At 44.3% G+C, this 23884-nt stretch overlaps 1 protein-coding gene across 4 annotated transcripts in view; it reads left to right on the top strand.

Annotated features, from left to right (window-relative positions):
* The window catches only part of ASAP1 (ArfGAP with SH3 domain, ankyrin repeat and PH domain 1), a 491182-nt gene that overhangs the window by 329777 nt on the left and 137521 nt on the right, over positions 1–23884 (top strand). For all 4 annotated transcript variants that reach the window (XM_089685927.1, XM_089685924.1, XM_089685928.1 and 1 more), the window contains 2 exons: positions 3693–3768; positions 6989–7075. In XM_089685927.1, coding sequence (XP_089542053.1) covers positions 3693–3768; positions 6989–7075 — 163 coding nt within the window. The remainder of the gene's footprint in view (positions 1–3692; positions 3769–6988; positions 7076–23884) is intronic.

Here is a 23884-nt window from a genome sequence, read left to right as displayed (position 1 = left end):
ATTTTAATTTGCACTAGCAGTTAAATTTTCAGGTCAAGCTTTTAAGGGTCTCCTAATCCTTTTTCTGAGGTCCAAAAAGTACTCAACTGTACCTTAGACCCTAGACTTTGTCTGCAAGCCCAGGACAAGTTGAATGGTGAACGGCTATACTGTATGCCAATACATGATAGATCTCAGCGATTCTCAATAGATAGAGCACAGCCTTATATTTACCATATGCCATGTCATCAGAGGCAATGGTACTAGTGTGACTGTAACGGAACCGACCCAGACTACGCTTGGGTACTTCCATTAGAATACCGCTTCCCTGTCTGAACACCAACCACAGACACCACAGCTGACCATACAAGACTAAACGACACCAGTCTTGAAGTAATCCAGAAGGTAGACTAGTTTATTTGAACACAGATACAAGATATATACACTCGGGACAATCCCCCCTCCCTGCAGATGACACAGGGTGGGGCAATCTACATTTAGTAACAAGACACACAGGTATTCAAACTTCACACCAACAGACAGTCCCATCAGGAGGGAGGGCTGCTGGAGACACACCCCCACTAAGCTAATACCCATAAACACATACATCCCATAATAGTTTGCTCCCAAGCGAGGCACACAATAGAACAATGTGATGCAACCACATGGCATTAAACAATCAACAACGTCCCCACACCAATATGAGGACAGATCACCCTGTATCCCTAACAGGCACAGGGTGATTTACACATAAGAGGGATATGGGGAGCTGAGACAGGGGTCTCCTCACCTCTCCAAGGTGAGCTGGGTTCCATGGGCCCCACACCCAACGTGTCTCCCTTCACAGTGACATGGATGTAAGAAAGCACCTTTAGGCCTCGTTCATACCTTGTACTGCGAAGTGCATTTTTCTGCACCTGCCATTTGCAAGGGTACAAAGAAAACAGTTGTTTTGTATGCACCTTGTTCACACAACAACACTGCATTCTTCTACACAAAAAAAAGTGACACCTGTTTTGTGGTGTGAAGATGGTGAATAGTCAACAATTGTTTTGGGGTTTTTTTTTTGTATCCTTGAAGAGACCTACATTAGAAAAATACACCTATTTGCACACGGTGTGAACAAGCCCTTACACTTTGCATGCCACTAACTTGTTCCTGCTCTCCAGCAACCTCTGTGCACCTGTCTGAAATGTTTTAGGAAAGGGTAAAAATGAAGAGCTCGAGGCCTTTACCTTCCAGTCCTGTAAAGCAACAAGAATCACTGCTTATCCTTCACTAGCTAGCAATTCACCTTAAGAAATGTAGCCAACATACTTATGGAGTGGTAGGTCACGTGGCATGCAGGTCTTCCCCCTCCTCCACTGTTGTGTGGTTCTCAATTATGCCATTTTCTGCATCATTACTCCCCACCATCACTGGAGCTGCACAGTTCTGAGAGAGAGCATAAAAGACCCAAAGAGTGGATTTGTTTTGCTCAGGAGCTTTCACTAAACATTTCAACACATCATCTAAGCCATGATGAAGAGGAATGTTTTGGCCTCCTAAACATGTTGGAATTTTGTTGCTTTATTGTCAGAAACAATTGAGTACTGTCCGTGATACTTTTTTTATTTGCACTAACATACAGTCATGGCCGAAATTGTTGGCACCCTTGATATTTTTCCTGAAAATCAAGTATTTCACACAAAAAAGGTATTGCATTAACACATGTTTTGCTATACACATGTTTATTCCCTTTGTATGTATTGGAACAAATATAAAACAGAGGCAGAAAAGCAAATATGACATAATGTCACACAAAACCCCAAAAATGGGCTGGACAAAAGTATTGGCACCCTTAACTTAATATTTGGTTGCACACCCTTTGGAAAACATAACTGAAATCAGTCGCTTCCTATAACCATCAATAAGCTTCTGACACCTCTCACCCGGAATTTTGGACCACTCTTCCTTTGCAAACAGCTCCAGGTCTCTCTTATTGGAAGGACACCTTTTCCCAACAGCAATTTTAAGATCTCTCCACAGGTGTTCAATGGGATTTAGATCTGGGCTCATTGCTGGCCACTTCAGAACTCTCCAGCGCTTCTTTGCCATCCATTTCTGAGTGCTTTTTGACGTATGTTTGGGGTCATTGTCCTGCTGGAAGACCCAGGATCTTGGACGCAAACCCAGCTTTCTGACACTGGGCCCTACAGTGCGACCCAAAATCCTTTGGTAATCCTCAGATTTCATGATGCCTTGCACACAGTCAAGGCACCCAGTGCCAGAGGCAGCAAAACAACCCCAAAACATCATTGAACCTCCACCATATTTTACCGTAGGTACTGTGTTTTGTTCTTTGTAGGCCTCATTCCGTTTTCGGTAAACAGTAGAATGATGTGCTTTACCGAAAAGCTCTATCTTGGTCTCATCTGTCCACAAGACGTTTTCCCAGAAGGCTTTTGGCTTACTCAAGTACATTTTGGCAAACTGTAGTCTTGCTTTTTTATGTCTCTGTGTCAGCAGTGGGGTCCTCCTGGGTCTCCTGCCATAGCGTTTCATTTCATTTAAATGTCGACGGATAGTTCGCGCTGACACTGATGCTCCCTGAGCCTGCAGGACAGCTTGAATGTCTTTGGAACATGTTTGGGGCTGCTTATCCACCATCCGGACTATTCTGCGTTGCAATCTTTCATCAATTTTCCTCATCCGTCCACGACCAGGGAGATTAGCTACAGTGCCATGGGTTGCAAACTTCTTGATAATGTTGCGCACTGTGGACAAAGGCAAATCTAGTTCTCTGGAGATGGACTTGTAACCTTGAGATTGTTGATATTTTGCCACAATTTTGGTTCTCAGGTCCTCAGACAGTTCTCGTCTCCTCTTTCTGTTGTCCATGCTTAGTGTGGCACAGACAGACACACAATGCAAAGGTTAAGTGAACGTCTCTCCTTTTTATCTGCTTTCAGGTGTGATTTCTATATTGCCCACACCTGTTACTTGCCCCAGGTGAGTTTACAGGAGCATCACATGCTTGTAACATTCTTATTTATCCGCAGTTGTGAAAGGGTGCCAATACTTTTGTCCAGCCCATTTTTGGAGGTTTGTGTGACATTATGTCGAATTTGCTTTCTTTCCTCCCTTTTTTTGTTTTGTCCCAATACACACAAAGGGAATAAACATGTGTATAGCAAAACATGTGTTAATGCAATACGTTTCGTGAGAAATACATGATTTCCTGGAGAAATATCAAGGGTGCCAACAATTTCGGCCATGACTGTACAATTTGGAGGACAAGCTTTCGGGGGATGTCCCCTTCTTCAAGGTCTAAGGTGGCGCTGAGTACTGTTCAGGGGACATTCCCCGAAAGCTTGTCCTCAAAATTGTATGTTAGTGCAAATAAAAAATGTATCACGGACAGTACTCAATTGTTTCTGTCGCAACTGCACTAATACATCTACAATCAATTCAAACAAAATGGAATATGTTGCTTTATTGTGGAATCAATAAAAAACTATGGACTCCTAAGACTCAAATTAGTCAATGAATGTCAAACTAAAAACATTTTTAAGATTTTGAATAAAGTGGGGAAGGGGTTAGTGCTCCTGCTGGATTTTCAATACTACATGGGGCTCAGTGTGAGAGATTTTATACATGTCATACAAGAAGCCTTGTTAATAACCTTTCATTCTGCAAGTTACCATTTGTGTAAATACACTTTTGTATGTCAGTTTTTTTCAGGATGGCTTGAAAACTGCAGACAAAATGAAGCAGTATATTGAGAAACTGGCTGCAGATTTATATAACGTAAGTTGATGGATTATCTCCTGTTCAGATTTTGTACTGTTACATGTTACACCTTAATAAACAGGTGGTGCAAAAGGTGGCGTTAGCCTTTAAAGTATAGATATAGCAAGTTGTGGGGTTTTTTTTTGGTTTACGATAGAGTGGGAAAGGATAAAACCCAAGCCAGGTTATTTTTTTTTGCAAACTTGGTACTATTTGGAAAATTTCTCTATGCCTCCTGTTCCAGAGACACAACAGGAAGTTAAAGAAAATCTCCCAAAATGATGAAATTGCCCTCTTAAACAGATGCCCCTAGATCAGGTGTCCCTGTTGGAAGTTTTCACCTGTTATACTGGGGGGACTCAAAAATTTTGGACTTGAACTCACTTGCTTTCTCAGTGACAATGGTTGCCAGTGCAAGTAGATGGAGTGAATCTCTCCAATGGGGACACAGACAGAAATAAAACTTGAACCCACCAGAATGGGGTCCTAAAGAGGACTGGGGTCCTAAACAGGACTGGCAGTGACATTTATTACAGATAACACTGGATAATGAGGCATGGCAGTGTAGCTAGGTAATTCACAGGCAACCATTTTTTTGGTCGGGAGCCAGCTAGGCTCTGAAAGATTTGGCAGAGGTCATACAAGAGTAACCAACATTTTGGAAACCCCATAAGGCCTCATGCAGACTGCTGCTCCTAATCGTGAGTTTAGAACCTTTTGGCATCTTTTTGCCAAAGCCCCTAAACTCAACTCAATAAAAGCCTACAGTGGATATAAAAAATATACACACCACTGTTAAAATGTCAGGTTTCTGTGATGTAAACAAATGAGACAAAGATCAATAATTCCAGAACTTTTTCCACCTTTAATGTGACCAATAACCTGTACAACTCAATTGAAAAACAAACTGAAATCTTTTTTTTTTGGGGGGGGGGGGGGGAGTAAACATAAAAAAACTAAAATAATGTGGTTGCATAAGTGTGCACGCCCTCTTATAATTGGGGATGTAGCTGTGTTCAGAATTAAGCAGTAACATTGAAAATCATGTTAAATAGGAGTCGGCACACGCCTGCCATCATTTAAAGTGCCTCTGATTAACCCCAAATAAAGTTCAGCTGTTCTAGTTGGTCTTTCCTGACATTTTCTTAGTCGCATCCTACAGCAAAAGCCATGGTCCGCAGAGAGCTTCCAAAGCATCAGGGGGATCTCATTGTTAAAAAGGTATCAGTCAGGAGAAGGGTACAAAAGAATTTCCAAGGCATTATATATACCATGGAACACAGTGAAGACAGTCATCAAGTAGAGAAAATATGGTGCAACAGTGACATTACCAAGAACTGGACATCCCTCCAAAATTGATGAAAAGACGAGAAGAAAACTGGTCTGGCAGGCTGCCAGGAGGCCTACATCAACATTAAACCCTCATGCACACGGGACGTTTTTACAGTTGCTGTTTTTGGCTTCTGGCTTTTTTTTTCTACAGCCACTAAACTCCCCAGCATGTTATCCTATGTGTTCATGCGCACATAGACTTTAATCAGCGTCTTTTGGCAGGAGTGTTTTCTGGCTGGAAAAAAACCCAGGACTAGTGGGTTTCTAGAGGAGTTTTTTTAGCTGTAACAATGCTCCAACGCTGATAAAAGCTGAAAAACGTCATTACAAGCTGAAAGTATGCTAAAAAACACGGCTACCTGGCGTTTTTGAGCCTGAAGATTTTGTGAGAGTATAACTTTGCTAAAAAATGCAAACGCTGAAAAAAGCGAATGCAAAAAAGATAAACACATAAAACCTCACGTTTTTATTGCAGCATTCTACAACTAATGCTACTGGTGTTTTTATAACATCCAGTGTGCATGAGGCCTAAAGGAGCTGCAGGAATATCTGGCAAGTACTGGCTGTGTGGTACATGTGACAACAATCTCCCGTATCCTTCATATGTCTGGGCTATGGGGTAGAGTGGCAAGACGGAAGCCTTTTCTTACAAAGAAAAGCATCCAAGCCTGACTAAATTTTGCAAAAACACATCTGAAGTCTCACAAAAGCATGTGGGAAAATATGTTATGGTCTGATGAAACCAAGGTTGAACTTTTTGGCCATAATTCCAAAAGATATGTTTGGCGCAAAAACAACACTGCACATCACCAAAAGAACACCATACCCACAGTGAAGCATGGTGGTGGCAGCATCATGCTTTGGGGCTGTTTTTCTTCAGCTGGAATCCTGGGGCCTTAGCAAAGGTAAAGGGAATTATGAACAGTTCCAAATACCAGTCAATATTGGCACAAAACCTTCAGGCTTCTACTAGAAAGCTGAACATGAAGAGGAACTTCATCTTTCAGCATGACAATCACCCAAAGCATACATTCAAATCAACAAATGAAGAAGATTAAAGTTTTGGAATGGCCCAGTCAGAGGCCAGACCTGAATTTGGTCGAACATCTGTGGGGTGATCTGAAGAGGGCTGTACACAGGAGATGTCCTCGCAATCTGACAGATTTGGAGTGTTTTTGCAAGGAAGAGCGGGCAAATATTGCCAAGTCAAGATGTGCCATGCTGATAAACTCATACCCACAAAGACTGAGTGCTGGAATCAAATCAAATGGTGCTTCAACAAAGGATTAGTGTGAGGGTGTGCACACTTATGCAACCACATTGTTTTACTTCCCTCCACCTAAAAGATTTCAGTTTGTTGTTCAACTGAGTTATACAATTTACAGGTTATATTAAAGGTGGAAAAAGTTCTGAAATGATTTATCTTTGTCTCATTTTTTCACATCACAGAAACCTGACAGTTTAACAGGGGTGTGTAGACTTCATATCCACGTTATGTATCCATGTACACACAGGCTTTTATCAGAGTTTAGGGGCAGTTAAACATTCCTCTCTTGAGCGCAGAAGAATCGCTTTCAGGAGAGGAACATTTTGGCCCGAAAAACGCTAAACGCGGCAAAAACATGTCTAAACACTAGCCACATTTAGTGCTTTAGCCTTTATTCATGTCAATGAATAAACGCCCAAGTGCTAAACGTGGCAAAAAACGCGGTCTAAACGCTATCTACGTGTAGCACTTGGGCATTTATTCATGTCAATGGAAAATACTCTGCCCAATCAAATGAATAAAAGTCCAGGCACTAAACGCGGTCCCGCCTTTTCACGCATTATGCATTTTTCTGCTGCCAGGAGAGCATGTAGGGGAGTTCATGTGTACATGAGACTTAACAATAATGTTTCTTTTCAGATAAAACAAACACAAGATGAAGAGAAGAAGCAGCTCACTGCCCTGCGGGACCTCATCAAGTCTTCTCTTCAGCTGGATCAGAAAGAGGTAGGTGTATGTAGGTGACTGGCATGCTGAGAGATGTGGTTCCACACTACGGTGTCCTTTAGGAATTGTTCTTTCAATGCACTAGGTAGTTATTCTTTGGAAGGCGAAACTGGAACTCCTAGTTCATTGTTTACTGGTGGTTGACAGTTTCCTAAAGTTATTTTAGTTCATTCTATCTTGATTCTCTAATATGATTGGAGGGTTGTGGCTAGTGTAAGGGGCAAAGGAGGTAACAGAGAGCAGGTTTTGTGTCTGGGAATTACTTAAAGAATCAGTAGGTTAAAAAAAATGTTGGCTGATTCCCTGATGTTCTCTGCTAATGAACTGAGAGGAGGGTGCGGTTTATGAAAGATAAAACCCCAAGTGTCCAATCATTAGGAAAATGTAAACTAGTTGTGGTTGGCTGGATTATGGAAAAACTGAGGGCTCGGGGTGACTGACTTTCCAGATTTGGCATTGTTGTTGTGTCCTTCTCAGAAGTAGCTAGGGTAAGGAAAAACAGCCTAAAGCACACACACACACTTACCTCTCCTCAGCAATAGTGGAAGGTGATACTTCCATAAAAAGGAAGTGATGTAATCCACTCCTCACAGGAAATTCTCTGTAGGGGCTACTTTATTATTTTGCCATTAACTAGGTGTGCAACAGGCAATTTAAAGCAGTAGTAAACCACATAAAAAAGAAAAAAAGGTAATGTCATAATGTGCTAGTACAGGGCTTGAAATTTCTGCTCGCCAATGGCGAGTGGAAATTATGGTGGGGGTGAGTATGTCCCCCTGGGCCGTCTTGCTCAGCAGGCTCGGAGCTCAGACCGGATCTGTCATTGGCACTGGGAACCGTCAGACTGCTCAATAGCTGAGCGCAGTGAAAGCAAAGCAAGGAGTGTGTGCTGTGCTCTCTGCCACCCCCTGGGTGCAGAGTGCAGTACCCGGATCTGTGAGTGAACAACGAAGTACTGCAACTTTTTATGGGGGGGTGGGGGTGGTGTGTGTACGTGTGGGTCTGTGTATACATGTACAATTGTACATGTGTATGTATGTGTCTACGTGTATGTACATGTAGGTGTGTGTACGTGTCTGTGTGTGTGTACATGTGTCTGTGTGTTTGTGCATGTACGTGTGTTTGTGTGTATGTATGTACATGTGTCTGAGTATGTATGTACATGTGTCTGTGCGTGTGTATTTCTGTGTATGTACATGTATCTGTGTGTATGCGTTTTTGTACGTGCCTGTGTGTGTATACATGTGTCTGTTTGTGTGCATGTGTCTCTGTGCGTGTGTACATGTTTCTGTGTGTGTGTACATGTCTGTGTGTGTGTGTGTGTGTACAGGTGTCTCTGTTTCTGTGTGTTTGTTGGTGGCGAGTAACTCTAAGGCCTGGCTAGTAGCTCAGGACTTGAAATTTTAAGCCCTGTGCTAGTATGCGTCTCATACTAGCACATTATGTAGTGGGCAGCACAGTGGATAAATGGTTAGCACTTCCACCTGGCAGTACTCGGGTCGTCAGTTTGAATCCCAACCATGGCACCCCCTGCCTGGAGTTTGTATGTTCTCCCTGTGCCTGTGTGGGTTTCCTCCGGGTACTCCGGTTTCCTCCCACACTCCAAAGACATGCTGGTAGGTGAATTGGCTCCTGTCTAAATTGGCCCTAGTATGTGTATGTATGAATGTGAGTTAGGGACCTTAGATTGTACACCCCTTGAGGGTTAGGGACTGATGTGAATGTACAATATATATGTAAAGCACTGCGTAAATTGACGGCACTATATAAGTACCTAAAATAAATAAACAAATAATAACAGGTATGATCAGGAGGCAAATGTGCCAAAGCATTGCCCATGAATAGGGCCCAAGATTCAGCTGTGACAAGAGAATTTGAGGGGGGCTTCAGCTTCTTCATACCTGCCTGCAGTCTTTGTCCTTTCTGCTCAGTCTCTTTAAATTTTATTCTGGTGAGATCCCAGTGAAACGCATTCAGCAGACATTGGTGCGCACTGGACCATTCATCAACATTATGACCAAGTATTTTTTGTCACTTGAGCTGCTGAAGATGCACTAAAAATCTGATATTAACAACTGATTGTAAAAAAAGCCTGACGGCAGTAGCATGGGGAGAGGAGAAAGATGAAGGAGCACACAAAATCATTCTTGGAATCTCTGGGAACACAAATGAAATGAATTACCAGACACACGCGATTGTAATATGGAAACTAGTTTGCTTATACAAGGTGAAGGTTGCCAATACAAGCCATACTGTAATGTCGCCGAGTACCTGAAAGAAATAAATTCTGTAGGATTTTCCTTAATACGAAGCCCTCCAGCGACACGCCATCACTGCTGCAGAGGCTTCCATCTTCCCCTGGTCTTCCCTTCGGGCTTGCACGCTTCATCCATCTGATAGGCCAGGCCATGATGACGTCAATCCCACGCAGGCACTTGGGAGTCCTGGGGCACGGCACACCGCACTGAAGGAATGGCACGGGTATGCCGTTTCTTCCGAGTGCGTGCGCCGGCAACGAGAGAATATCTCCTGAACGGTGCAAGTTTAGGAGATATTAATTTTGCCTACAGGTAAGCTTTATTATAAGCTTACCTGTAGGTAAAAGTTAAAAACAAGAGTTTGCCACCACTTTAAGCTGTTAACACCTGTTTTAAGCTGACCAGGATTTTTCCTTATTCAGCCAGCAGCCTGAATGGTTCCTCCATCCACAAATGAGGTGGATGGAGGTTTCCTCCCACCAGGGGCGAACTGACCATTTGGAAACTCGGGCACTGCCCGAGGGCCTTGGGTCAGTAGGGGGCCCCATGGGATGCCCCTGGTACCTTTTTAATAGGCTTTTTTGAGTTTGGGCAAGGACACAGGGGCCCAATGATCCCCTATTGCCCGTGGGCCCCATGAGTTGTCAGTCCGCCCCTGCCTCCCACTGGGACTTTGTATTCTGAAAGCTGTACCCGCTGTTGTCACAATACACTGTTCAGCAACTGCAACCGCTGATCAAGAAGAGTTTTCCCAACATTCTCCTTCGATAGAAGTCAATCAGATGATCAACATCTGTCAAGCAGAGATAGCCACACATCGATCGGAATTCAGACGGTCCCTGCTGAAACAGATGAAATTCTGTCTATTTATGGCCAGCTTTACTAAGCCGTCAATCATATGAGAAGTCTAAACAGAGGGCATAACATCGCCAAAATCCGCACGTTCCTAACCCCAGAAACCACTAAACAGCTCATCTACTCCCTCATCATATCACAACTCGACTACTGCAACTCCCTCCTCACTGGCCTGCCTCGCCGCTGGCTATCCCCACTTCAGTCCATCCTGAATACGGCTGCCAGACTCATTCACCTTTCCAACCGCTCCATCTCCGCCACCCCCCTCTGCCAATCCCTCCACTGGCTTCCGATTGCGCAACGGATCAAATTCAAAATCCTAACACTGACGTACAAAGCCGTCCACCATACTGCCCCGAACTACATCACTGACCTAATATCCAAGTACCACCCAACACGCACACTCCGCTCCTCACAAGACCTCCTTCTCTCTAGTTCCCTGGTCTCCTCCTCCCATGCCCGCCTCCAGGACTTCTCCAGGGTGTCACCCATCCTCTGGAACTCCCTGCCCCAACCCATCAGATTATCACCTACTCTCCTCTTCTTTAGGCGCACCCTGAAAACCCATCTCTTCAGGGAAGCCTACCCCACCCCCTGCTAACCTGCCGACCTCCTCCACTCTTCCTACCACTCCATCCCCCACAGCTATCTCCTCCTGTGTCACTATCCCCTCCCTCCTAGATTGTAAGCTCCAAAGAGCAGGGCCCTCCATCCCCTCATGTTTTGCATTGTATTGGTATTGTTCTGTCACATGTTCTGTCCCCCTTTGTAATGTACAGCGCTGAGCGAACCATTGGCGCTTTATAAATACTGTATAATAATAATAATAATAACTGGGATGAGATACGTTGTTCTGTGCAGTAATGTGCACTGCCTGCAGTGGGGGTGATTTATCCGAACTGGAGCAGCTTTTCATGGCAACTAGCTTCTAGCATGTTCAGTTGTGACACTAAACTCACATTTTTTCTAAAATAAAATAAATACAATATGCCTAAATATAAGTAGAATGTGCCATCTATCTATCTATCTATCTATCTATCTATCTATCTATCTATCTATCTATCTATCTGTTCTATCTATCTGTTCTATCTATCTATCTATCTATCTATCGCTTCCTTTGTTTTATCTCTCAAATGCAACTTTTTTTCTGCTGTTCCCAGACGTCCTGTTCTAGGGTGACTATGCCCCCTTTATGTATGTAAGCATAGCCACCCTCCCTGCTTGCCCCTGACATGGTCTATACATCTACATTCAAACACATTCAGTTTTATGGGAATTGTAGTACACATGGAACAGAACATGTGTAAATAACGGCACTTCTCGCTCTACACTAGTAGCCGTGATGTGTATCAGTGAAGGATAGGGAGTGTGCAAAGGACAAAAAAGAAGCCTGAAAACAACAGCAAGAGGCTTTTAAAGCAAAGTTCTAGTCACACTGTAATAAAATAAGTCAGCAGCTACAAAAACTGTAAAAAAACAGCCATTCATCTGTCCCTCGATCCCTTGAGCAGATAGAAAATTATACTTCCACTATGGTAGATCAGCTCACTTGATGAACTGTGAGAGATTGGCTTGTTGTAATCACTGAATTGCATCAGTGGCATTCATTAGTCACTTATAACAGGGCTTGAAAAAGCCGCTCCCAAATGCGAGGAGAAATTCCTCTGTTGCGAGCAAAGATGAAGCATGGAGCGACTGCACCTGTGCTCCAAGCTTCATTGTGAAGCCGAGTTACGGTTTACAACTTCCGGTTTCCGGCTTTTGCAGCACCGCCGCTGAGGGGACAGGTGCAGGAGAGGTCCGCTCTCCTCCGCGGAGAGGAGACACCCTCTCCACCGCCGCGGGGGACTCAGAGGGACTAGGAGTAAGTACTGTATACAACATGTCATATCACTATCATGGAGTACAGGGGAGCTGGGATATACATTAATGTGTACAGTTTTATATTTTGGACTCTTTATTCTAAAGAAAAAATTAATTTTGTAAGCTTTAAGGGGGCGTGGTTGGGGGCGGGCCACAGTGTGGTTTGGGCGGACCTGGGCAAGGTTGGGTGGGGCAACTGGTTTAGAGTAAGTTTTGTGACCGGCTAGTAGGTCTGGACTCGAAATTTTAACCCCTGACTTTTGTATGAGCATTTGACTTAAACTGTTTTATGTGCATTCTATTCTATTTTACATATTTATTGTACATCATTTATTGGTTTATTACATCTGTATTTGGGATAAGCCAGTGAGGGAGTAGTGTAGTATTGGGGTAGCGCTGCACCAATTCACTTTAGATTTTGCACAATATCCATTTAGTATATGGTTGGGTGTTAGCAGCCCCCTCCCCATAATTGTTATTTGTCTAATTTAGAGTAGTCCAGGAGGTTTCTATCATTTTATCAGTCCGATGGTGCATCTATCCCTCTCCACTTATAAGACTGAGAACTGAGCAATCAAAGACCAATAATCACTCAGTTCTCGGTCTTCACTGAGCATAGAGCAGGTGACTGTCAGTCACCAACTCTCTGCTCTGCCCAGCCAGCACTGGAGAATGGGCTGTTTAGGGAGTGGGAACGGCTAGCTTAGGCTCTCAGCGGATCACTGCGAGGCTGAGCCAGCTGCCAGTCCAGGCTACTGGGTGGATCCCGACTCTAAAATTGGGATCTCTCCAGAGTCTGGACTGGCTAATTGACATCAACCAACTGTGGCTTTAGCCCACTGTCAGCTGAAAATGGATCACAGGACTGCAGTACGAAGTGCACTCCTGTGACCCGCAGGAAAAGAAGAGACAATAAAGCTTTGGCCCTACTTCTTCTTTGAGAAAAAACTTGTGAAAAAGTCCACTCCAGGTCAGATATACCCCTTGAAATATTTTGATAAATTGAACTATATTCAGTTTTGGTAATTTACAGCTTTAACTTTTTTGCATGGATGTGTTTTGCTTTATTCTTTGTGCTGTAGTATAGAACTCTTGTGATTGGTGTTGTTTTGGCTGTCAGCCCAGCTGTCGTCATTCTGCCACTCTTGGGTCTTACGTTGAGCCCATTGATAGTATCAGTTTTCAGTCTACACATCAGCGTTGCATCAGCTTGCTGCACAACCATAGTGAACGAGTCTTTTGCTGCCTTAATATTGACTGAACTGTCATACTATTTTTCCTCTGTAATGGTAATATAGACTAATCCAATTACTGTCAGCTTCATGAGCGTGAAAATGCAGTGCTAATATGCTTTTTATTTCATTTCTGTTTTTACTACTGAAGCCACATCACTACTGCTTGTTGTACCTACAGTATAAGTCAATCGCAAGGCTACCCAGAGACCTGATAGGACAGCTGACTGACATGACAGTCCCTTCTCAACAGATTTTATTACTAATATTTCCAACCTGCCATCCAGGCAGTGCTGGCTCACCGTTCTTCTACAACCTCAACTGTTGTGCATATTTATGTGACATTGGACTGTAGAGAAGCCTTTATGTATGACTATTCTCTATAGTCTAGGCCAGCCTTTCTCAACTTTTTTACTCAAGAGCAATCTTTAATAATTTTCAGATCCAAGGGAACCCCTGATAAACCTAATTCATTGGGGGGTCAGTAGGGTGAATGCCCCCCTTAGATAGCTAAAAAGATTATGTAATGCTGCTGGCTCTGTCAAGTGGCATTGGAGCCAGAATTTTGCAGGCACCATTAGGTTGAAAATCAATCAGCCATACCCCAAGGAGCCCCTAGAAACCTCCAGAGGTACCATGGTGGAGAAAGGATAGTCCAGTGCATTTATATAAAATATTGTACCTGAGGCATTGGGGGTCATCGTGTTATTAGGATGTCTGTGGTTCTGTAGTAACACCTTTTACCAATCTACATCGTTCCTTTGCCACGTGATAGCAGCGACAAATCTTGCCCTAGCAAGATATAGTTTTGCCCTATATGATTCGTTTTCTTGATAGAAAAGGAATTATTTGTCCATTGTTATTAGTTGTACAAAAGAAAATGCTTTGACAGTTATGTTTTTGGTGATATTTTTATTGTACTTTGATAGCGTGTGTTAAAAGCCAGCGTCCGCACATAGCTGATGTTTCAGCTATGTATCCTTATTAACTGGCCTCTTACATCTTTAAAGTGTTACTAAATCCAGGACCCTACATTCACTATATCTGGTCTCCCTGGACCCTGCATTCACTACATCTGGTCTCCCCGGACCATGCATTCACTAAATCTGGTCTCCCCGGACCCTGCATTCACTATATCTGGTCTCCCCGGACCCTGCATTCACTATATCCACTCTCCCCGGACCCTGCATTCACTATATCTGCTCTCCCCAGACCGTGCATTCACTATATCTGGTCTCCCCGAGCCCTGCATTCACTATATCTGGTCTCCCTGGACCCTGCATACACTATATCTAGTCTCCCCAGACCCTGCATTCACTATATCTGGTTTCCCCGGACCCTGCATTCAGTATATCTGGTCTCCACGGACCCTGCATTCACTATATCTGGTTTCCCCGGACCCTGCATTCACTATATCTGATCTCCCCGGACCCTGCATTCACTATATCTGGTCTCCCCGGACCCTGCATTCACTATATCCGGTCTCCCCGGACACTGCATTCACTATATCCGCTCTCCCTGGACCCTGCATTCGCTATATCTGGTCTCCCCGGACCCTGCATTCGCTATATCTGGTCTCCCCGGACCCTGCATTCACTATATCTGGTCTCCCCGGACCCTACATTCACTATATCTGGTCTCCCCAGACCCTGCATTCACTATATCTGGTCTCCCCAGACCCTGCATTCACTATATCTGGTCTCCCCGGACCCTAAATTCACTATATCCGGTCTCCCCGGACCCTGCATTCACTATATCTGGTCTCCCCGGACCCTGCATTCACTATATCTGGTGTCCCCGGACCCTGCATTCACTATATCCGGTGTCCCCGGACCCTGCATTCACTATATCCGCTCTCCCCGGACCCTGCATTCACTATATCCGGTCTCCCCGGACACTGCATTCACTATATCTGGTCTCCCCGGACCCTGCATTCACTATATCTGGTCTCCCCGGACCCTGCATTCACTATATCTGGTCTCCTACAGTAAACACAATATGGAAATGCAATTATTTTAGTAAATATAAACTGCTAAATACCTTTTCTCATCAGCACTTAGAGCAGTCTTGTGACTTCAGCAGAGCACTGGTTAAAGCTTGTAGGAAGAGTTTTCTTTCTGCTCTAGGAGGATGTGAAACCCCTGACCTCTGTCTGGACAGTGCTGATTGGCCCTGTGCTCACATACACTCTTCCAAGCAAAAAAAAACCAAAACCTCTCTAGCAATACACAGTAAACTGAGCATGTGCATGTGACTACACATTCAGTCTGTATTAGGTGGTCATTTCAACAAGAGGAGGGGCAGAGAAGTCAGGATCAAACAGCCTTTTTACACAATGCAGAGGATTAACCCCTTAGGTTCCACAGTGAGTATAACAAGCATGCTTTACTGCATATACAGACTGATTGTACTGGGTTTAGTAACACTTTAAAGTATAACTAATAGAAAAACGTTTACTTGTTTGTTTTGGGCAGAGTGGAAATGGATTAGAACACCTGTCAGACTTTTATTGCTGTCGACATCCCTGTTAGTGAGACTCGCCCTGTTTGTCCTGGTGACCATTATCATTGAAAGTGAAAGTATATAAAAAAAAAAGATGAATTGCAAATTTCAGGGTTGTCCCTGGAAAAGTAATGGAAGGTAAATCTTCCAATGGGGACACAGGTTCTGGTGACTTGGGAGTTCCAAGGAATTCCTTTAATTTGTAGAGATTTCCTGTCACTTTCAGTTTTGGCTATGGGACAGGAGGCAAATCTCCCCACTGGGACACAGATGGCAAAAAAAAAAATTGACAGGAGTTATAACCCTCCCTTACTCCATCCAAAATGAAAAAATAAGTGTTGCCTATAGTTCTACTTTATAGGAATGCAGCAGTAATATTTTCCCACCGTAACATTCTTCAGCGGCAATTGCAGAACCAAGTGAAGGTGTCATATACCCATAATGGTTTCTCCATAATGTAGGACAGATTAATATTTGTGGAATCCAACTGCAAGAGGGCACCACTTGTGTAAGTGGAGGAGGAAGAAATGTCACCTCCTAGGTGCAAGAAGCTCCTATACTATTCATTCTGCCAGTCTACATGTAAATGTAAAATACTGTTTTTTTTAATGGAGCGGTCTTTAAAGCCAGCTGCGGAGCCATTGTGTTCTCATGTTGGGGGGGAGCCGCCCCTGCCGTGAGAACACCGTGATTACTGCTACCAGCTATAATAGCTGCTAGCAATAATTGCATGTAAAATCCGACAGGTTGGATGTACCCAAGTTGACCGATTTATCACCTTGGGCGCATTCATCCTGCCCATACATGATTCGATTCTTGGCCAGTCCCTGCTGAACCGATTGATATTCGAACCGTCTGTGGATGGCTTTAGAAGTAACACTTCATCAAGCACAATCTGTATTTAGCAATGTAATCCAACTGCCTGATAGATGCAAAATTATGTTGTCCACATATTCTTATATAACTGTATTGAATTAAAGGGTTAGTTCACCCTTACACAAAAAACTAACACTGGACACCCTTCCTCCCCCCCAGCTCTATTTTTATTTATTTATTACAGGTACTTGTATAGCGCCATCAGTTTATGCAGCGCTATATATATATATATATATATATATATATATATATATACACACACACACACACATACACACATATATATTGTACATTCACATCAGTCCCTAACCCTCACGGGGCATACAATCTAAGGTCCATAACTTACATTCATGTACTTGGGACAATGTAGACAGGATCCAATTAACCTACCAGCATGTCTTTGGAGTGTGGAAGGAAACTGGAGTACCCGGAGGAAACCCACGCAGGCACAGGGAGAACATGCAAACTCCAGGCAGGTGGTGCCATGGTTGCGATTCGAACCTAGTGCTGCCAGGTGGAAGTGCTAACCATTTAGCCACTGTGCTGCTGTACTACTTCTGGGTTGCCGAGCTGTCAGGACTCCCCGTCAGCGGTTCGGGGATTTGGAATCCTCTCTCTTCTCTGTGCAGCGCTTTCTGAACAGATCAATATGCTAAGACAGCGCTGTCCAATCAGAATTGGTCTGATGTGTCCTGGAAGAAGCCTGTAAAGAAGAAGATAAACATTTGCCTTTCCTGCAGGTAGTGTCTTAAAACTTCACTGTATTGTAGTTTATCAGATGCCACTGATAACCAACACTTCCGGGTGTGTCAAATACCTGCTCCCCTGCCACGTGCTGTGGTTTTTCTGCTGACTTCTACAACACTAATGTGTCCTCTGATGACATAGTGATGCTGAACTTGGGGGATGTTCACGCACTTCCCCGTTCAAGCTCCTCTGGCAGAAGGGTTTGATCAGGTGATGTGCATTATCTACTTTGGAAGCTCCCACAATATCTGTCATTCACTGTCCAATGGCCACATTTATTTTTGTTGATTTACATGTGTTATGCTACGAATGTATTTAAAGGCAAACAGACATGTAAAAATTTGCCACCAATTGAAAGGAATAAAGAAGAAAATATCAGGGAGTAGGTTAGTGGATATACATTTATCTCTAAGATCTTTATCAAAGATGGAGCTAAACATTGTGCCTGTAGGTGGTTTTGGTCCTGTGTGAACTCTCAGCATTAGCTTGCTGGTTTTTAGGACACCAAAAAATCTTTTCTTCTTCTGGATTGCTAGTTCAACTGTAAGCGCAGCAAAATAAAATGTATCTTTTGTCTGATAAGGATGTCCTAAGAATTTTGTTACCTGCTGCTCTGGAGTTGCCAGCGCTGTACCATGCTGGTAGCCAGTGTAAATAAACTTGTTCCTGGCAACCAGTGTTGTGCCACCCTTGCAGCTCAGTCTGTATGCCAGATAGAAGCTTTCTGAGGTAGAATGTACTGAACAAATCTTCCCGTACACTAGCCAACTGCTTCAAAACATTTAGGATCCACAACGGTACATCTTTCATGTCTTTGTGTGTGCCCAGGGTGGGTTTTGGGATGTTAGGGAACCCCACTCTATCTGGATTCCGAAAGAAGATATTTTCAGCAGTAACCCGTCTGAGCTCCTTATCCTATCAAGGGGTTTGAGGTGCACTACCATAGTTCCATATCCCCTGTTAAATCAGTCCAGGTACATTTCTGCCTTCACTGCTATCCTCTGCTTTTTTGGTCCAGTAAGATTTATGCCCCCTCAATTATCTTCTGGCTCCCGGTCCAGCTGCAGTTCTGTTCTCATTGCGTTCCTCTGCCTCCTAGTCTAGCCACATTTCTACCCCTGCTGGTGGCTTATGCTGCTTGGTACATCCATTTTGCTCCGTCTCTGCTGCACTGTTCAGTCTTTTTTCTGCTCCTACTGCTGTGTTCTGCCTTTTGATTCAGACACGTTTCTGCCTCCAATGCTATCCTTAGTTTTTTGGTTTCTGCCCCATCAATTGTCCTGTGCATCCTAGTCCAGCCACATTTCTGCCCCCATTGCTGTCATCTGCATCCTAGTCCAGCCATATTTCTGACCCCATTGCTGTCCTTTGCCTTTTAGTCTTTCCACATTTCTTCCTCCATTGCTGTCCTCTGCCTCCTAGTCCAGCCACATTTCTGCCCCTATTGCTGTTATCTGCCTCTTAGTCCAGCCACATTTCTTCCCACATTGCTGTCCTCTTCCTCCTTTTCAGCCAGATTTTTGCCCCCATTGCTGTCCTCTTCCTCCTAGTCCAGCCACATTTCTGCCCCCATTGCTGTCCTCTTCCTCCTAGTCCATAGTCCAACCACATTTTTTGCCCCCATTGCTGTCCTCTGCCTCCTACTCCCGCCACATTTCTACCCATACTGCTGGCCTATGCTGCTTGGTCAAGCCATTTTGCTCACTGCAATGCTGACCTCTGCTTTACTGTTCAGACTTTTTTTCTGCTCCTACTGCTGTCTTCTGCCTCTTGATTCAACCACATTTCACATCAACTGTCCTGTTCCTCCTAGTCCAGCCACATTTCCACCCGCATTGCTGTCCTCTGCCTCTTAGTCCAGCCACATTTCAGCCCCCACATGTCTGCTGTACTTCCGGGTTCAGCCATATGTTTCTCAGTAGTGCTCTCTTCTGCCTCTCCAAATCCACATTTCTTCCAATACTGCTGTTTTCTGCTTTCCGGTCACATTTTTGGTCTCACTGCTTCCTGATCAAGCTAAGTGTCTACCTTCATTGCTGACCATTGGCTCCTGATTCAATCATATTTCTACCCTCACTGTTGGCCTCTGCTACCTTGTCCAGCTTTTTTTTTTTTTTTTCCTGCTCCCACCGCTGTCTTCTTCAGATTCAGCCACATTTCTGCCCCCGATGGTGTTCTTGGCTTCCTGGTCTGTAAAAATTTCTACCACTACTGCTGTCCTCTGCCTCCACCTTCAGCCACATTTCTACCCCCTATGCTGTGCTCTACATCTTAATCCCGCTAAAATAAAGTCTGCCCTTTCTGCTGTCCTCTGCCTCCAGGTTAAGTCAAATCAGCCCTCTGTCCCTTTGTCCAGCCACATTTCTATCTCAGTTGCTGTCCTATACCTGCTAATCCAACCACATTTTCTGCCCTCACTGCTTCCTTCTGATGAGCTTTATTTCTTCCCCCATTATTTGCGTCTTTCTCCTGGTTCAGCCACGTGTCTGCCATCTCTGCTGTCCTTTGCCTCTTGGACCAACCACATTCTTGCCCCACTGATGTCTTTTGCCTTCTACACCAGCCTCCTTACTGCCACCAGTGATACCTTACTGCCCCACTGATGTCTTCTGCCTCCTCAGCCAGCCACATTACTGTCCCCACCTATGTCTTCTGCCTTCTTGGCCAGCCACATTACTGCCCCCATTGATGTCTTCTGACTCCTAAATCATTCATATTACTGTCCCAATGTTCATATGTTATTATCAAGTGCACAAGTATCCCCACAATGAATTTCACAGCAGCCAGATGAATCCACCTACACCATCCAAATTACTGTCCCGACTGATGTCATCTGCCTCCTAGATCAGCCACATCACTACCCCCGCTCTTGTCTTCTGCCTGTAAGAGCAGCCACATTACTGCTCCTGCTGATATCTTTTTTCCTCTGAGACCAGCCACATTGCTGACCTCTCTGATGTCTTCTGCCTCCTGGACCAGCCACATTGCTGACCTCTCTGATGTCTTCTGCCTCCTGGACCAGCCACATTGCTGACCTCTCTGATGTCTTCTGCCTCCTGGACCAGCCACATTGCTGACCTCTCTGATGTCTTCTGCCTCCTGGACCAGCCACATTGCTGACCTCTCTGATGTCTTCTGCCTCCTGGACCAGCCACATTGCTGACCTCCCTGATGTCTTCTGCCTCCTGGACCAGCCATTTTGCTGACCTCTCTGATGTCTTCTGCCTCCTGGACCAGCCACATTGCTAACCTATCTGATGTCTTCTGCCTCCTGGACCAGCCACATTGCTAACCTATCTGATGTCTTCTGCCTCCTGGACCAGCCACATTGCTAACCTATCTGATGTCTTCTGCCTCCTGGACCAGCCACATTGCTAACCTATCTGATGTCTTCTGCCTCCTGGACCAGCCACATTGCTAACCTATCTGATGTCTTCTGCCTCCTGGACCAGCCACATTGCTGACCTCTCTGGTGTCTTCTGCCTCCTGGACCAGCCACATTGCTGACCTCTCTGATGTCTTCTGCCTCCTGGACCAGCCACATTGCTGACCTCTCTGATGTCTTCTGCCTCCTGGACCAGCCACATTGCTGACCTCTCTGATGTCTTCTGCCTCCTGGACCAGCCACATTGCTGACCTCTCTGATGTCTTCTGCCTCCTGGACCAGCCACATTGCTGACCTCTCTTATGTCTTCTGCCTCCTGGACCAGCCACATTGCTGACCTCTCTGATGTCTTCTGCCTTCTGGACCAGCCACATTGCTGACCTCTCTGTCTTCTGCCTCCTGGACCAGCCACATTGCTGACCTCTCTTATGTCTTCTGCCTCCTGGACCAGCCACATTGCTGACCTCTCTGATGTCTTCTGCCTTCTGGTCCAGCCACATTGCTGACCTCTCTGATGTCTTCTGCCTCCTGGACCAGCCACATTGCTGACCTCTCTTATGTCTTCTGCCTCCTGGACCAGCCACATATGCCTCCATTGATGTTTTTCGCCTCCGAGACCATCCACATTTCTGTCTCCTCTGCTTTCTTTTCATTCATAGTATGGCCAATTTCCTGCCCTTTCTGCCCTCCTTTCCTTCACCATACATCATTAAGTCCTTTTTTTCTGTCTACCTTCACTGCCTGGCTGCATGATTGGCTGGAAATGCACTGCGGATTTCTTCAAACTTCCGAATCATTGTGGTGCATGGGCCGACCCTTCCTGCATTGATTCCTTTTAATCTAGACGTATTGATAATATTCCACACAAGAATAAACATGCAGTGAAATCGCAGATCCCAATTATGAGTAACCCATACAGATTTCTTGTCTCCCATTAGTGACATTGAGTCTAGGGCGATTGCAGCTGTGGAATGTAAGAATTTCTCTTACTGTGCTGAGACAGCTCAGTGCAGGGGAAATGTCAGCAAAGCTCTCAGAAGTTTTCGTTTTTTTTCTCTGGGAAAAATGTGACAGCCTTAACATGGAATGTCAGAGCCATCTAAGACTAGAACACCAGGGACTTCTTAAACAGAATGTGAATCAGGAATCATGTTATCTGCTCTTACTTATCCCTTTTCATTTATACAATGTATTACGAATGCATGAACTAATGAAGAAACTATCCTAAATGTATCAATTCCACCTGACTTCAGCTTGGCACGTCATTAGTTCTGCAGCCTGCAAGACAAATATCTTCTACGTCAAGGGTCTCCAAACCTCGGTCCTTGAGGCCTGCTAGCCTTTATGCAGCCCTTGGGGCACTATTCCTCCCAATGATATGAAGTACTATTCCTCCCACTGACATCAATAAAAGGGACACTTATTTCTTACACTGATACCAATGATGGGTATTAATGGGAGGAATAGTACCCCATGTTTATTTTCACTGATGCTGGGCCCGGGACATTCTCTTCCCCCACTGGTCACAATCCGGCCCTCCTAAAGTTTGAAGGACAGTAAACCGGTCCTTTGTTTGAAAAGTTTGGAGACCCATGGCTCATTTTAATTTCTCCAATCTGATAGTTTATTTTTTAGATTCAATAGAATAGCGCACATTAAGACATGTTTCAACCTAACCGCTAACAAAACCTTGTTAGGTCAAAACACATCTTCTAAGGTGCACTGGTTGTTTTGCTTTTTTTACATTTTTATCTTAAAAAGTGAAGCTTTAGCTATCTAGACGGATGTGCTGATCAGTCTTCTTTTTTTTTTCTTGAGTTATGTTTGTGGTGCGGAGTGCCTGTGTACCATGCACTCCATCGAAAAGCTGATGGATCCCAGTAGGAGTACCAAACTGACCATTTGATGGCCAGTTCACACAAAAGTGATGCGAGAGGGATTCCCTCATCAACATTGACTGCGTTGATGGGGGAATCCTTCCTGCAGCACTTTTGTTTTCTGCCGGAAGGGAGACTTCCTGGTCAGCAGAACACAATGATTAATGCTAGCGGCTATAGCCGCATGTAAGAAGTCTGATAGGCTGGATGGATCAACTTGAGTATAGCCAGCCTACCCATAGATGGATCGATTCTCAGCCTGTCCCTGCTGAATCAGCTGAAATTCGATCCATCTATGGTGGGTTTAACACTACATAATGTTAAATGTCTTCTAAGTGGACATTTTAGAATTCCTTTTTGTTTGCTGTTGGTTTACAAACCCAGTCATGAGCATAGTGCCTATGATCTCACTGCCAGTAGACAGTAGGAATCATAAGTTAAAGGCGCAAAGCCAATCAGAATTACTCTACATGTTGTGATTTTTGTAATAGTCAATTGCATCAACCACAATTGTAAAAAAAAAAAAAAAAGAAAAAAATCTCACTTTTTACATTTGAGAACCTGCCCCTTCCTCTCACAGCGGAATAAGAGGAAGAAAGAAGGATTGGTGCAGATTATCAGGAGAGGATGGAGAAGCTGCAACATGAGTAAAGGCTAAGCACACCTTAACCACCTCAATACCAGCATGTTTCTTCATTTTCAAAAATTTGTGGCAAAAAAACAAGATTACCTTGGGGTGTCCACTGTCCAAAAAAAAAGGTCTCATTTTGCTGGTGGTTGTACTGTCTTGGCATTTTTATTTGATGTGTTTTGTAGCCGAAAATAAGGAAAGCCATTTTTTGTTCTATTATTGTAGACCAGGGATAGGCAAGCTCCACAAACTACAAACACTACAAATCCTATCATGCCTTTGGGAGTCAGAGTGTTCCAGTTTTTCAGTTGATTTTTAGTTTCATCACAGCTGGTGTGCTGAGGTTGCCTACCCCTCTCCTAGACTGTTCACCTGCTTAGTCTGCTAGGTCGGATTAGCATGTAAACCGAGGGTCAACCTGTAGATCACGGCCAGGTTAGATTGGATTAGATTAGATTGTATTGTATTTTAGTGCCTTTAAACGCTCGGTCAAGCTCATTGCCAATCTGTATGCAATTGCATTGTGTGTGTGCAGATTGTAAAAGGTAACAGATCGGCCAGACGGAGATCTGTGTGTGTGTGG

This window comes from Staurois parvus, unplaced genomic scaffold (assembly GCF_062004578.1).
Source record: "Staurois parvus isolate SC_StPar_1 unplaced genomic scaffold, SC_StPar_1.0 ptg000389l, whole genome shotgun sequence".
Taxonomy (NCBI): Eukaryota; Metazoa; Chordata; class Amphibia; order Anura; family Ranidae; genus Staurois; species Staurois parvus.
The sequence above is the reverse complement of the archived record's forward strand: the minus strand, read 5'-3'. Positions and strand labels throughout refer to the sequence as shown.